Below are 13,716 nucleotides of genomic sequence, written 5' to 3' on the forward strand. Positions count from 1 at the left end.
CCCCTACATGCTTTGCGTTTAAGTTATGTAAGGAATAAACATGCAGTTAAACGAGCTTCATTTTGGTAAAATGTTAATATGATCATGTGTTTGACCATATATACAGCCGCAATACCAACTGTAACAGTGTTGACAGGTTTTTATATCCTGAAAGGTAACAGTGTGTCATGAGGTTTCCACTTGAGAGTGACATGTACAGTGTCCTCCACTAATATTGGCACCCTTGGTAAATATGAGCAAAGAAGAAAACCTTTTGTTCAAAAAAAATTCACAAAAATACTCTGCTCTCATGGATAAACAATTGCAAACACCACAAGTTTATAAAAAAATATTTGTTAAATGAGTGTACAACAATTATTGGCACCCCTATGAATCCATGAGAAATGTATTTGAAGTAGATTCCTCTTGATATTTTACTTTTTTGTACACTTGGGAAACTAGGAACAGGACATTGTTCAACCATTACTTCCTGTTTCACATAGGTAATGCATAAGCCAAATTCTCTTACTCATTCAGAACAATAAGTGAGGCCAAGATATATTCAGTGGTGCTTGAAGGTTTATGAACCCTTCAGAATTATATATATATATATATATATATATATGAATAAAGATGACCCAAAACATCAGATTTTTACACAAGTCCTAAAAGTAGACCAAGAGATCCCAGTTAAACAAACGAGACAAAATGATAATATTTGATCACAGACAGATTGTGCACAAATGGAGGAAATTCAAGACCATCATTACCCTCCCCAGAAGATATCAACCAACAAAGATCACTCCAAGAGCAAGACAAGTAGTAGTCTGTGAGGTCATAAAGGAGCCAGGGTAACATCTATGCAACTAAAGGCCTCTCTCTCACTGTAGTGAAGGTAAGGGTTCTGTTTAGTTTGACTTACCTAGGGCTGCTCCTATCACACAAACCACTGAAGTGAATAACATGGAGGTGGTATTTGAAGTTAACGCAGGCTGTGGAGTGATCATCAGTAAAGATCAACATTCAAACATCAAAGATTCAACATTCAAAGATGTGTGTGTGTGTGTGTGGGGGGGGGGGGGGGGGGGGGGCTTTGGGGCTACGGAAATCATTTGTTGCCTCAGCTGGTAAATACAGTAGCAAATGTACCAGGTCATAAATTGGCTAACGTATTGGAGAGACAATCCGAGGTGTTCAAAGAAGAGTTGGGTCCACTGCTGGAGAGAGAACTCCAGAGGCTGGTGGAAGACAAGATCATTGAACCAATGCAGTTTGCAGAGTGGGCAGCTCCCATTGTTCCAGTCAGAAGACTGATGGTTCTACCCCAATTTGTAGGGATTGTAAATTCGCAGTAAATCCAGCTCTAGTGTGGAGCAGTATCCAATTCCCAAGGTAGAAGAATTATTTGCTCAGTCGGCAGGAGGAAAAATTCTCCAAACTGGACATGACCCATGCGCATCAGAAGATAATACTGTACAAAAATTCCAATAAGTACGTTACAATCAACATGCACAAGGGATTATGTACTTACAACAGGCCACCATTTGGAGTTGCTTCAAGTCCAGCGATCTTCCAGTGCACAATAGAAGGGATTCTGCAAGACATCACACGCGTCACAGTTTATCTGGATGACATTTTAGTCTCAGGGGCTAATGAACATCTGCAGAACTTGGATGAGGTACTGAGTAGGATAGAAAAGAGTGGACTGAGGCAAAGAAGGAGCAAGTGCAAGTTCATGGGAGAAGTAGAGGTATTTTTAGGTCACAAAATTAATGCCACAGGATTACAGTCGAAAGACAGGTCCTATATTATGTTGGAGACAGCTGGCATTGTAGCCGTGAAATCAGCTAACATTATGCTCCATGTAATGTTTGCGATATCCAGTTATTTGTTAAACGCTAACGCATTGCAATGTTATAAACTACCTCCTAATGGACCACCATGCATCTCCATTCAGCCCGTGTCCTGTCAGCTAAATGTAGCATAATGTCACTCATAATTATTCACATGTTCATGCTTTTAATAAATCTTTTTATCCTGACACCGTATCAGTGAATTTAAACTAATGCTTGCATTCAGAGTATAAGGGGTGTGTGTGCGCGTTTAGGAGTGCACCTTAGCACTTATTAGTCATGGTCAGACAGTGTTTGAACTAAAATATCCGTCTCTCTCTCTCTCTGCCAGTATCAGCCAGAGGAGGATGTCCTCCAGGAGTTTTTAATTTTATCATTTTTTAAAATTCTTTTTTTTAAAAAAATAAAAACCACACCATGGTATTGAGCATCGTGTACATTTGGTGGTATCGGTACCAACGACTAGATTTTTGGTATCATGACATCCCGAATATGTAAGGAAATAGGATGAACTCTGCATACAGGGAAGCTTAGTTTTAAGGGGGACTCACGTAGTGGTTCCACATCCGCGGCGTGCGGCTCTTCTAAGACATCTACACGAAACCCATCCAGGAATTACCAGGATGAAAGGCCTGGTGCGTAGCTATATGTGGTTGCCACACTTGGATGCAGAGGTGGAAGCATTGGTCAAATCGTGTGCAGTCTATCAGGAAAACAGAAACGCTCTGGCAAACGCGCCACTGCATGCGTGAGAGTTACCAGAGCAACCATGGAGAAGGATTCACATTGATTACGGTGCACCGTGGATGGGTAGAATGTTCTTGATCGTGGTAGAGGCATTCTCAAAATGGACAGAGGCTTATCTGTTAATCAAGTCTACATCCACAGTTACCATTCAGTGCTTAAGACAAACCTTTAGCCAACACAGGATACCAGAAGTAGTGATGTCAGACCATAGCAGTTTCTTTGTTTTTTACCAGTGCTGAATTCCAAGAGTTTATCGAAAGAAATGGAATCAAACACAAGCACAGCACCCTACCATGCATCTTCCAGAAAGTCTCCAAAACTACAATCTGAAGTCACCTACATCACCACAAGCTGTTTGGAAAGGTTTCAAGAAAAAAGCCTCTACTCTCATCCAAAAACACACTCAGGTGTCTTCAGTTGGCCAGACACTACTGGAACTTCAAATGGGATCGGGTTCTATGGTCAGATGAAACCAAAATAGAGCTTTTTGGTAATAAACACAGAGGTCGTTTTGAAGCACGCAGAGAGGTAGCCATATGGAAAAGTACCTCATGCCCATGGTTAAATATGGTGGTGGATCTTTAATGTTTTGGGAATGTTTTTCTGCCAGAGGACCTGGACATTTCGTTAGGATACATGGCATCATGGACTCTAGCAAAAATCAACAGATATTAAATAAAAACCTGACTGCCTCTGCCAGAAAGATTAAAATGTGCCGTGGTTGGATCTTCCAGCAGGACAGTGATCCAAAACATACATCAAAATCAACGCAAAAACGGTTTACTGACCACAAAATCATCAAGTCATTTAACACTAATGATCAGTATTAAAAATATTAACATGGATATCTGAGTCTGATAATAAAATTAACTTCTACTTACAGTCAAATTTTGTAGTGTTTAGGACATTTAACACCCTTCCGTCCAAAAGAAACCAAAAGGGGGTACAAACTTTTACACTCCACTGTATTTGGTTGAAATTGCGCTTATAGAACAACTGAACAGCAACGTTTCCATACAGGTTTTAGTGAAGTGTTTAACAATAGCAACTCGACTTGAAATGGATGATGTTTCATTAGCGTGGCCTGTGCCCAAATCCTGCACGACTGCGTATCTAGGTACACTACACACGGTCTGAACGAATGGAGTCTCTACCGCACCTAGTGCACTAGAGATAGACATTCCATACAAGGTGATTTGGGACGGAGCCAGTGCACAGAAACCGTTTCCCTGCGAGAGGCGCAGGTGGAGCTGGAGCTGTGTGACTGATTTGTGCACCTGTGACTACAGAACTACCTCAAGTCTCCACACAGAGAGCTGTTCAAGAGAACAACACTCCTAAAGAACAAATCACTGCGTCAGCGAGACATCAACCCTTTAACTAGACGTTCATCCCAATTCCACACAAATACCGCGGAACTATTTAGGGCTGAGAGACAGTTCAAAAAGCACTGAAAATAAAGTGTTAGTAACGAGGACACGTTGCTGGTCACGCGCGGTGTAGACGCGCTGATACAGAGTGTAGCGCGAGTAAGATCTGTAATGTCTAATTCAAACATTATGATCAAAAGTAAAATCATGTCTAAAGACACCGAGGAACAGAAACCACAAGGTGCAGTGAAAGTGAGATTTTATTATTCATTTAGGACTGGAGTTTAATTCTGTACTTTTTGTGCATCCATAAAAAATAATAATGCTATCTATCTAACTCTATTTATAAATGTTTATATATATATTTATCTTATTCAGTTAGTTTACATTTATATTATATAAGTACTTATGCATTATTTTTTTATGGATGCACAAAAAGCACCGAATTAAACTACAGTCCTAAATTAATTTTATATATATATATATATATATATATATATATATATATATACATATATATATTATATATATATATATGTATATGTATATATATATATATATGTGTGTGTATATATATATATATATATATATATATATATATATATATATATATATATATATATATGTATATATATATATATATGTATGTATGTGTGTGTGTGTGTATTGGGTTCTTTTCTGTTTTGGACAAACATCTGTGTAAAGTTTTAGTCTGAATTTATATTTGTAACACTCAGTTTGTGGATTTTATTTTAAATAAACAAAAAAGGCACTGAAAGTTTGCCCCGCCCCCATCAGATTAATCGACAAAAAAAAATCGATTGTGAAAATAATCGTTAGTTGCAGCTCTAATAATAAGCTGCATCATGAAATAGATTTTTTAACAAAAAAAAATCTTGATTATTTTCAAAAATGGAGTTGTGTTTGAGAAGAAGAATGGAGTGTAATGGAGTGTGAATCATAAAAATTCTATTTCATTTCTATTTGTTTACAGAAAGGCTTCAGCAATAAAAGCAGCATTTTGCTGTAGTTGTTAAGGGGCAGTTTACACCACAACGTTTTCAAATAAAAACCGAAAACTTCTGATGCGGTTTGGCTGTTCGTTTCCATGACGACGGCGTTTCGAGGTCTGAAAACTTTGGAAAACGGGTTTCAAAGGGCAAGTTTTTGAAAACGATGCCGTTATCATCTCCGGTAAATCATGTAAATTATTATCCAGGAAAACCACATCTCCTCCGTTTACTTGTATTTGTTTACAGCGCGGTCTTTCCCTCATCAATATGGCGGACATGTTGACGTGAATGCTTACGTGCGCATGCGCGTAGTATTTCTTTACAAAGTGACCTTGCCAACTACACACACATTTTGTCCTTTTTGTGTTTATTGTTGAGAAATAGAAGCTCGAATTTGCAGTGAATGTCCAATACATTAAAAACATTACAGAAATGTAAAGTTATTTTAGCTGCTAAATGACTTAGCCACTTTTACACTCACTGTTGTTTATTTTAGTTGCTATAAGCAGGGAGCAAACAATGGATTTTAGGATAAAGTAAGGTTATACTTGAATAGTGCCGCTAAAACAGAATAACAAATCTCTCCTCATGAGTTAAATAGTGCACTACATAGGGTGTAGACTGTCATTATTTCATCCCTAATGTAGTGCACTTAAACCGGAAATGACATCAATTTGGGATTCGGCCACACAGCTTCCGTTTAACTTACCTCGGGTTTAAAAACAGAACGGTTTTAATTCCTCAAACACAGACAAAATAACCAGCTTTTATGTTTAAACTGGATCAAACCTAACTGTAAAACTGTCAGAAATAATTTAATCTGGAGATGATTAGTTCGGTGTAATAACTCAACTGCTCAGGAGATACCCGCTGCAGTTTTTTTCTTCTTCTGTGATTTCTACTGGTCGGAGACGCAGCTGTTAGGCGCGTTACCGCCACCGCGTGGACTGGAGGATATAGTTCCAGGTTGGAGGAAGTCTATCCTTACAAACTTACACCAATAATTTCCACTCATGGTTTTATTAGATCCTATTTATTATTCCAGTGGAGTTTATGACTTCTTCATGAATGCCAGCAGTGAGTCGTTCACTGTGTCTTACCGATATACTGAGTGAACTACTGAGTCACCACAACATCAATCTCTAAATGTTTAACAGCAAAAAGCTTTCAATTCTGGTGACTTTGGGAGTATTTATTTATATGATTATATAATGAAACAAACATTAACATAAGCATGTGCTGCACAACATTTCATTAGTTTAATTTTACATTTTAATTTACTGTAAAGCGCTTTGCTAAATTTTGCTACGTAAACTTTTTAGGTATTAAAACTGGTTACTGTTTGATGACAAACTCCATATTTTTATACCTTGGAGCTCTGTGTTACCATGGTAATTTATAAACAATTACTAACAACTAACATTACTTCATCAATGCACGTTTACATTTTATTTGATACTTGGCCATTATTACGTCCTCAGTTGTATTTCTGTTTGTACTATGTTCCATTCGTGTGTCTATGTCGGGGGAGGGATGGGTGTCTTGTCTCCTCCTCTTTTAAGCCCAGTCTACTGCGGTGCGTCATGTTCCGGCTTGCCATTGGACGATCACATCTCGTACACGCCTGCTCCCGCCTCGTGCTTTGGGATGAGTTGTCTGTACATTTCTGGACGTGTACTTAAGCCTCGTCAGTCTCCATCCCCGGGGCAGATCGGTGCCGTTGCTTTGTACAGCAGATATTTGGTTACGTGTGTTGATTTCTCCTGTGTACGACCTTCTGCCTGTTCTTGACTTTGTTTCTGCTCTGCCCCTTTAAGTTTAATGATTCAGCTCCCAAACTGCTGGAAATGTGGGACGGGTTCTAACTCTTCACCAAGACTGCTTTATCCTGGAGAAGAGGTTTGAGGTGAGACTCCCGTCATACGCCAGTCCTGGTGAGTTTATTATAGTTAATGCTGTAAGACAGAGAAGAACATCAGTGTAAACACACAACATCAGCATAAACACACACACACACACACACACACACACACACACACACACACACACACACATTATTCAGCATGATACAGTAGAGTAAAGAGACAGTAAGTCAGTAACTCACTGTAGTGTCTCCAGGTTACAGTGTGGATCCTTCAGTAGATCAGAGAGCAGCTTCACTCCTGATTCTCCTGGATTATTACCCTTCAGATCCAGTTCTCTCAGGCGTGATGAGGAGTTTGACCTCAGAGCAGAAGCCAGAGCAGCACAACCTTCATCTGTAATCCTGCAGTTCCACATCCTGCAAGAAAGAAAACCTTCTCACACTTAACACACTCAGTTTTAGCTCTGAAAACATCAACTACACAAAATCTTTATATACACATTTACTCTCATCTCACACACACAACAATGACAATATCACATCACTACAATTACAGTCACCACAGAGGGAAACTGTGTGTGTGTGTGTGTGAGTGAGTGAGTGTGAGAGAGTGTGTGTGTACCTCAGTGTCTCCAGTGTACAGTGTGTGTGTGTGTGTGTGTGTGTGTGTGTGTGTGTGTGTGTGTGTGTGTGTACCTCAGTATCTCCAGTGTACAGTGTGTGTGTGTGTGTGTGTGTGTGTGTGTGTACCTCAGTATCTCCAGTGTACAGTGTGTGTGTGTGTGTGTGTGTGTGTGTACCTCAGTATCTCCAGTGTACAGTGTGTGTGTGTGTGTGTGTGTGTGTGTGTGTACCTCAGTATCTCCAGTGTACAGTGTGTGTGTGTGTGTGTGTGTGTGTGTGTGTGTGTGTAGCTCAGTATCTCCAGTGTACAGTGTGTGTGTGTGTGTGTGTGTGTGTGTGTGTGTGTGTGTGTGTACCTCAGTATCTCCAGGGTACAGTGTGGATTCTCCAGTCCAGCAGAGAGCAGCTTCACTCCTGAATCCTGCAGGTTATTGACACTCAGGTTCAGTTCTCTCAGTCTGGAGGAGTTTGATCTGAGAACTGAGGACAGAACTCTACAGCTTTCCTCTGTCAGATCACACACACACAGACTGGAAGAGAAATGATGAAATATCAGAACACTGATCTCAAACACACACACAGCCATAATACACTTACTCTTTACCATGTAACAGAAATGTGAGTGTGTTTCTCTCACACACACAAATCAGAGGACAGGACACCACATCAGCATTATTATTATTATTATTATTATTATTACTACTACTACTACTACTACTACTATTATTATTATTATTATTATTATTATTATTATTATTATTATTGAAATGAAAACAGAAGGGTTTTTGTTTGAATAATGGAAACCATTTTTAAGGGAAGTACATGTAAAAAAAAAGTCTCTGTGTGTGAAAGTCTGTGTGTGTTTGTGAGAGTTTGTGTGTGAGTGTGTGAGAGAGTGTGTGTGTGGAGTAAGTTAACGAGTTAATTTGCTAACTGGAAATCCGTCTCACACAGTGCATGCATTATTTGTTTGTTTGTTTGTTTATGGTAAATATTCACACATTTTTTGTTAGGGATTAAAGTTATAAACAGGACGTATCCCTTGATCTGCACAGAGGGATTATTATGATGTTTTTGCTAACTGGAAATCCGTCCTCGAGGACAATCCTCTTTCATCCTGTAAACTGTTGGTTCGAATTTAGCCTATTACCCAAAAACATTTAAAACTCAACTTAGAAGCCAATACTCACATCTACCTCTGAGCCCAGTTGGAGATAGAAAAAACACACCAGCCGTGAGTGAGAAGAAGCAAGGGTCCAGCTTTATTGTTCCATTCCACCACACGAGATCCACACCGATGAGAATTCTCAGAAGTGATCCCCCATACCCTGAGCCTAAGCTCCAGTATTTATACTGTATTTACACACTAGATAACCCATAGGTTTCCAGAAAAGGCCTATTTCACTTACCCATAGAATTGAAACCAGGGGTTTTACTTTACACATAAAATCAGAACCCAGGCATTTCCAACAACCCAGGAAACAAAAACCCAGTGTTTCTATTTACCTAGGTTTTCAAAAACCCGGATTCTCTTTTACCTAGGTTTTCAAAAACCAGGATTCCTATTTCCCTAGGTAGTAAAAATGACGTAAGCAAGACGACTAAACAACCGGGAGGGACCTTGGTCTTATCGTTATCTCGAGGGGGGGGGCAGCCACCCTTATAACTGGCTTTCTTCATGGTTCTCTAAAAATTAAGGCTTTCCTTGCGAGACGAGAATCTTCACCATCTGAATCATGAGTAAGTTATATTTTCCTTTTTTCCCCGTACTTCTCGTTTATAATTTATTTTCATATTTGCACTATATTTCTTATTTTATATATATTTATACTACTTGAAAAGCGGTTTACTGTACTTCCAACTTCTTAATATCGTTACAGTTCTACTGTCCTGCATATCCTACTATTCTGTTTTTTATAGAGTTTCTCTATTACTATAAGATATTATTAAAGTTATTCATGTGTGTGTATGAGGAAGAGAGAGTGTGTGTGTATGTTTTTAGCACTCCTCAGCTCGTACACTTCTTTTTGACTTTTTTACTATTACTGCTCTTAAATTGCTCGTAATTCCAATCCGCCTAATCCCGCTTCTATGTGTCTAGGTGCCGGTGCCCGTCGTCAGTCCCCTCTCTCTCCGTTACTGGACCTAGATCAGGATTTGGACCTGGATCTGGACACTCATTACCAGCTTGTGCATCTCACTGCTGATATCATGATGCTACTTAACTATCTTCGCAGCACCCCCCCTAAGAATGGAGATCCGGGGTTCCCCCCTCTTCTTCGGTACAGAATCTGCCCCATGAACGTGCGTGTTGACGCTTCTACACAGTCAGACCCAGAACCCCCCTCCAGCTTCCAATCCGAGGATGATGATGTTGTCTTCTCCGATCCGGGCCCCGACCATCCGTCCCTCTTCTCACCCACCAGTCCGCCCGACTCTCAGTGGTCCGCTCACTTCACCCACCCTGATTTCCCCATGTCCCCAGGACGCACCCCATTTTCCTCCCCCTCTTACTCTCCTCCAGACTACGCACCCACCCGTCCTGTGAATTACCAATAAAATTACATTTTTACTCATACTCGATCTCCCTCGTGTTTATTTCATGTCATTTTTATCCACAACAAAACTAATCCCACACAAGATCCAATCTAAAAAGAAAGTCTGATCGGTCCAAACCAAACAAGGTCGGTGTGAAAGTGAAAAAGCACAGAAGAGTTTTAATCAAGTTCTATTGTAAGTGTGTAGTGAGCTAGAAGACGTCTATGTGTTACTGAACATCAGGTGTTTTTCTGCATCTCTGTATGTCCTGTGTAAACGGAGTTAGAAGAACCGTGTGTTTTGTCTAAAGCAGCTTTACTCTGGCAATAAATGAGCAATTAGACATTCACCAGAACTGTGTTTCCAATCAAAGCCCTTTAAGCTTCAATACCAGTGTCACAATAACAGATCAGACTTCCAGGATGAAGTGTACCAGGCTGGGACTAAAGCCACAAAGACATTAAGGTATAAGGGGGAAATCTGGGACGGGGTAAAAATCCTGTCCTGATGAAACCTTTCAGAAAATCCAACTGACAACGCATGCAACACAAATGTAAGGTATCATATAGATATGAATAATTCATGAAGGCGATGGAGATTGGTTTGTTTTTAGAAAGAAGAGGTTAATGCCCCGCCTAGGGATAATTTTACTGCTTCAGAAAAGTATATAAAGACGTGTGTGTGTGTGTGTGTGTGTATAATTCAGACTTTCTGCAGACTGTCTCACTTTGTTGTTTCAATAAAGTTTGATGACCTTTGGCATCTACAAACCCTCTGTCTCTGAAGTCTTTAACTTAGGTTGGAAAGATTGTTTTCCACGACACTCTCACGTGTCCCTCAGTGCAGATTGGGCGATGTGATACGCTGATACACATCATAGGACCAGAAAATAGAATAATCAGTCATGTCTATTGATAGATATTTTCCTATATCCTCTAGATCACCAGTGTCACATGTTGTATTCATATTGTTCCCATGGTGACAGTGTTCTGTTTCTCTTCTCGTTTGTGAAGTTCTGTTCAATGTCACTTTCAAATGAAAGGAGAAAAGAAAAAGTGCCTTTCACTGGTGTTTAGATCACAAAATGATCAGAAAGCAGTGATGAATACATGCAGTTATTCTGTAGAGATCATTTCTTCATCAGTTTTAGAGAAAAGGTAATAAATGGTGATAGGAGGTTTTGTCCACATGGCCCCGCCCTCAGTGCAGACGCAACGTGTTGGTGTAAAAAGTGAAACTCTTCTGGAACAGTACCAGAGGTTTGTTTAAAGATGATTAGAGTAATTATTAACCAGCATTAATCCAAACAGTGCAGTTCAGTGTTACATTAAAATAATAAAACCATGCAGTAATACATTTATAAATAAAAATACTCACACAGCTCTTCTGGAGGCTTTGACCACTGGCAGCAGCTTCAGAAGACATTCCTCTGATCGGTCATATTTACTCAAATTAAACTCATCCAGCTCCTGATCTGAGTTCAGTAACACAAACACCAGAGCTGACCACTGAGCAGGAGAGAGTCTGGTTCCACTGAGACACCAGAAACCTCCTCTGTTCAGGTAAGTCTGTACTTCCTGCACTAGAGAATGATCATTCAGTTCATTCAGACAGTGGAACAGATTGATGGATTTCTCTGGAGATGGATTCTCCCTGATCTTCTCCTTGATGTACTCAACTGTTTCCTGTTTGCTGTGAGAGCTGCTTCCTGTCTGTGGTATTAAGCCTCGTAAGAGAGTCTGATTGGACTCCAGTGAGAGACCCAGAAGGAAGCGGAGGAACAGGTCCAGGTGTCCGTTCTCACTCTGTAAGGCCTTGTCCACTGCACTCCTGAGGAGATCAGACATGTCTGACTTGTTGAGAAGATCAGACAGATCAGTGGTTGGTTGTTCTGTTACATTTCTGCTGATGAAGGAGAGAAATGTGTATAAAGCAGCCAGAAACTCCTGAACACTCAGATGTACAAAGCTGAACACCTTCCCCAGGTGAAGCCCAAACTCCTCTCTGAAGATTTGGGTACACACTCCTGAGTACACCGACACTTCTCTCACATCAATGCCACACTCTCTCAGGTCTTCCTCATAGAAGATCAGGTTTCCTTTCTCCAGCTGTTGGAAAGCCAGTTTTCCCAGTGCCAGGATACTCTCTCTGGTCTGCTGAGTATCAGGGTCACATTTCTGATGGTACTTTTGGTCCTTGTGTTTGATCTGAAAGATCAGGAAGTGTGTGAACATTTGAGTCAGAGTCTTGGGGATCTCTCCACTCTCTGCTTCACCCAACATTCTCTCTAGAACAGTGGCTGAGATCCAGCAGAAGACTGGGATGTGGCACATGATGTAGAGGCTTCTTGAAGACTTCATGTGTGTGATGATTTTATTGGCCAGGCTCTGATCACTGATCCTCTTCCTGAAGTACTCCTCTTTCTGAGGGTCACTGAACCCTCGTACCTCTGTTACCTGGTCTACACACTCAGGAGGGATCTGATTGGCTGCTCCTGGTCGAGAGGTTATCCAGAGGAGAGCAGAGGGAAGCAGATTCCCCTTGATGAGGTTCGTCAGCAGCACATCCACTGAGGCTGACTCTGTCACATCACACAATCTCTCATTCTTCTGGAAATTTAGAGGAAGTCGACACTCATCCAGACCATCAAAGATCAACACCACTTTGTAGGAGTCACAGTCTATTAATAGTAGTTTTCTCATTTCAGGGAAAAAGTGATGAAGAAGATCCATCAGACTGAGATGTTTCTGCTTCATCAGATTCAGCTCTCTAAAGGGAAGTGGAAGCATGAAGGTGACGTCCTGATTTGCTTTTCCTTCAGCCCAGTCCAGAATGAACTTCTGCACCGAGACTGTTTTTCCAATTCCAGCAACTCCTTTAGTCAGCACACTTCTGATGGACTTGACTTTAAAGAGATCGTTACATTTGATGGGTGTCTCCTGTGTTGCTGGTCTCCTGGACGCTGTCTCAATCTGTCTCACCTCATGTTCATTATTGACGTCTCCACTCCAACCCTCTGTGATGTAGAGCTCTGTGTAGATCTCATTCAGAAGTGCTGAGCTTCCATGCTGTGAGATTCCTTCATTAATTCTTTTAAACTTCTCTCTCAGGCTGGATTTCAGCTTTGTCTGATACACAGAGGCGAGTTCTAATAAACAAAGTAATAAGATGTTTTAATGTAAAATCACTGAACACAGGATTAAATGTAAAATTCAAATGCTGCTGTTCATTCCTGATTCATGTAGTAAATATTCCTGAAGGAACAGGACCATTGTACAGAGTCACCACAAGCTGGACCACGAACAGAACAGAAAAGCAGCAGATGTACATGATACTAAACTCAAACTTCAAACTAAAAGTGTTCCTATCTAAAACTATTTCCTCTCTCTGAAGTGAACCTGATGGAATAAAGCCATGACTCAGAGCTCTTACTGTTGTGTAGTGTGTTAGCGAGATCTGTGTGGTTCATGTTCTTCAGGACGTGCAGTGTGATCTTCAGCGCTCCCTCGCTGACACTGTGCAGATCCTCCTCATCCTCCACCTCCCTCTCAGTGCATGCTGGGTAATCTGGACTAAGGAGCTTCCTAAACCTCTTCAGCTCATTCTTTATCAGAGTGAGGACTTTGTGTTCCAGCTCCTGGTTAGAAACACACAGGAACACATCTCAATATTATAATGTTACACACTGAGAGATGCTTTTATTTTATCAAAAGAATAAAAGTCTCTTT

At 40.5% G+C, this 13,716-nt stretch overlaps 1 protein-coding gene across 6 annotated transcripts in view; it reads right to left on the reverse strand.

Annotated features, from left to right (window-relative positions):
• Positions 1 to 13,716, reverse strand: part of LOC128629723 (NLR family CARD domain-containing protein 3) — a 31,763-nt gene that overhangs the window by 5,496 nt on the left and 12,551 nt on the right. For all 6 annotated transcript variants that reach the window (XM_053678469.1, XM_053678468.1, XM_053678470.1 and 3 more), the window contains exons 6-11: positions 13,421 to 13,625; positions 11,366 to 13,136; positions 7,807 to 7,980; positions 7,067 to 7,243; positions 5,672 to 6,917; positions 1,511 to 1,573 (exon numbers count right to left, since the gene is read on the reverse strand). In XM_053678469.1, coding sequence (XP_053534444.1) covers positions 6,881 to 6,917; positions 7,067 to 7,243; positions 7,807 to 7,980; positions 11,366 to 13,136; positions 13,421 to 13,625 — 2,364 coding nt within the window. In that variant the 3' untranslated portion in view covers positions 1,511 to 1,573; positions 5,672 to 6,880. The remainder of the gene's footprint in view (positions 1 to 1,510; positions 1,574 to 5,671; positions 6,918 to 7,066; positions 7,244 to 7,806; positions 7,981 to 11,365; positions 13,137 to 13,420; positions 13,626 to 13,716) is intronic.

The sequence above is a fragment of the Ictalurus punctatus genome, unplaced genomic scaffold (assembly GCF_001660625.3).
Source record: "Ictalurus punctatus breed USDA103 unplaced genomic scaffold, Coco_2.0 Super-Scaffold_100, whole genome shotgun sequence".
In the NCBI taxonomy this organism is placed as follows: Eukaryota; Metazoa; Chordata; class Actinopteri; order Siluriformes; family Ictaluridae; genus Ictalurus; species Ictalurus punctatus.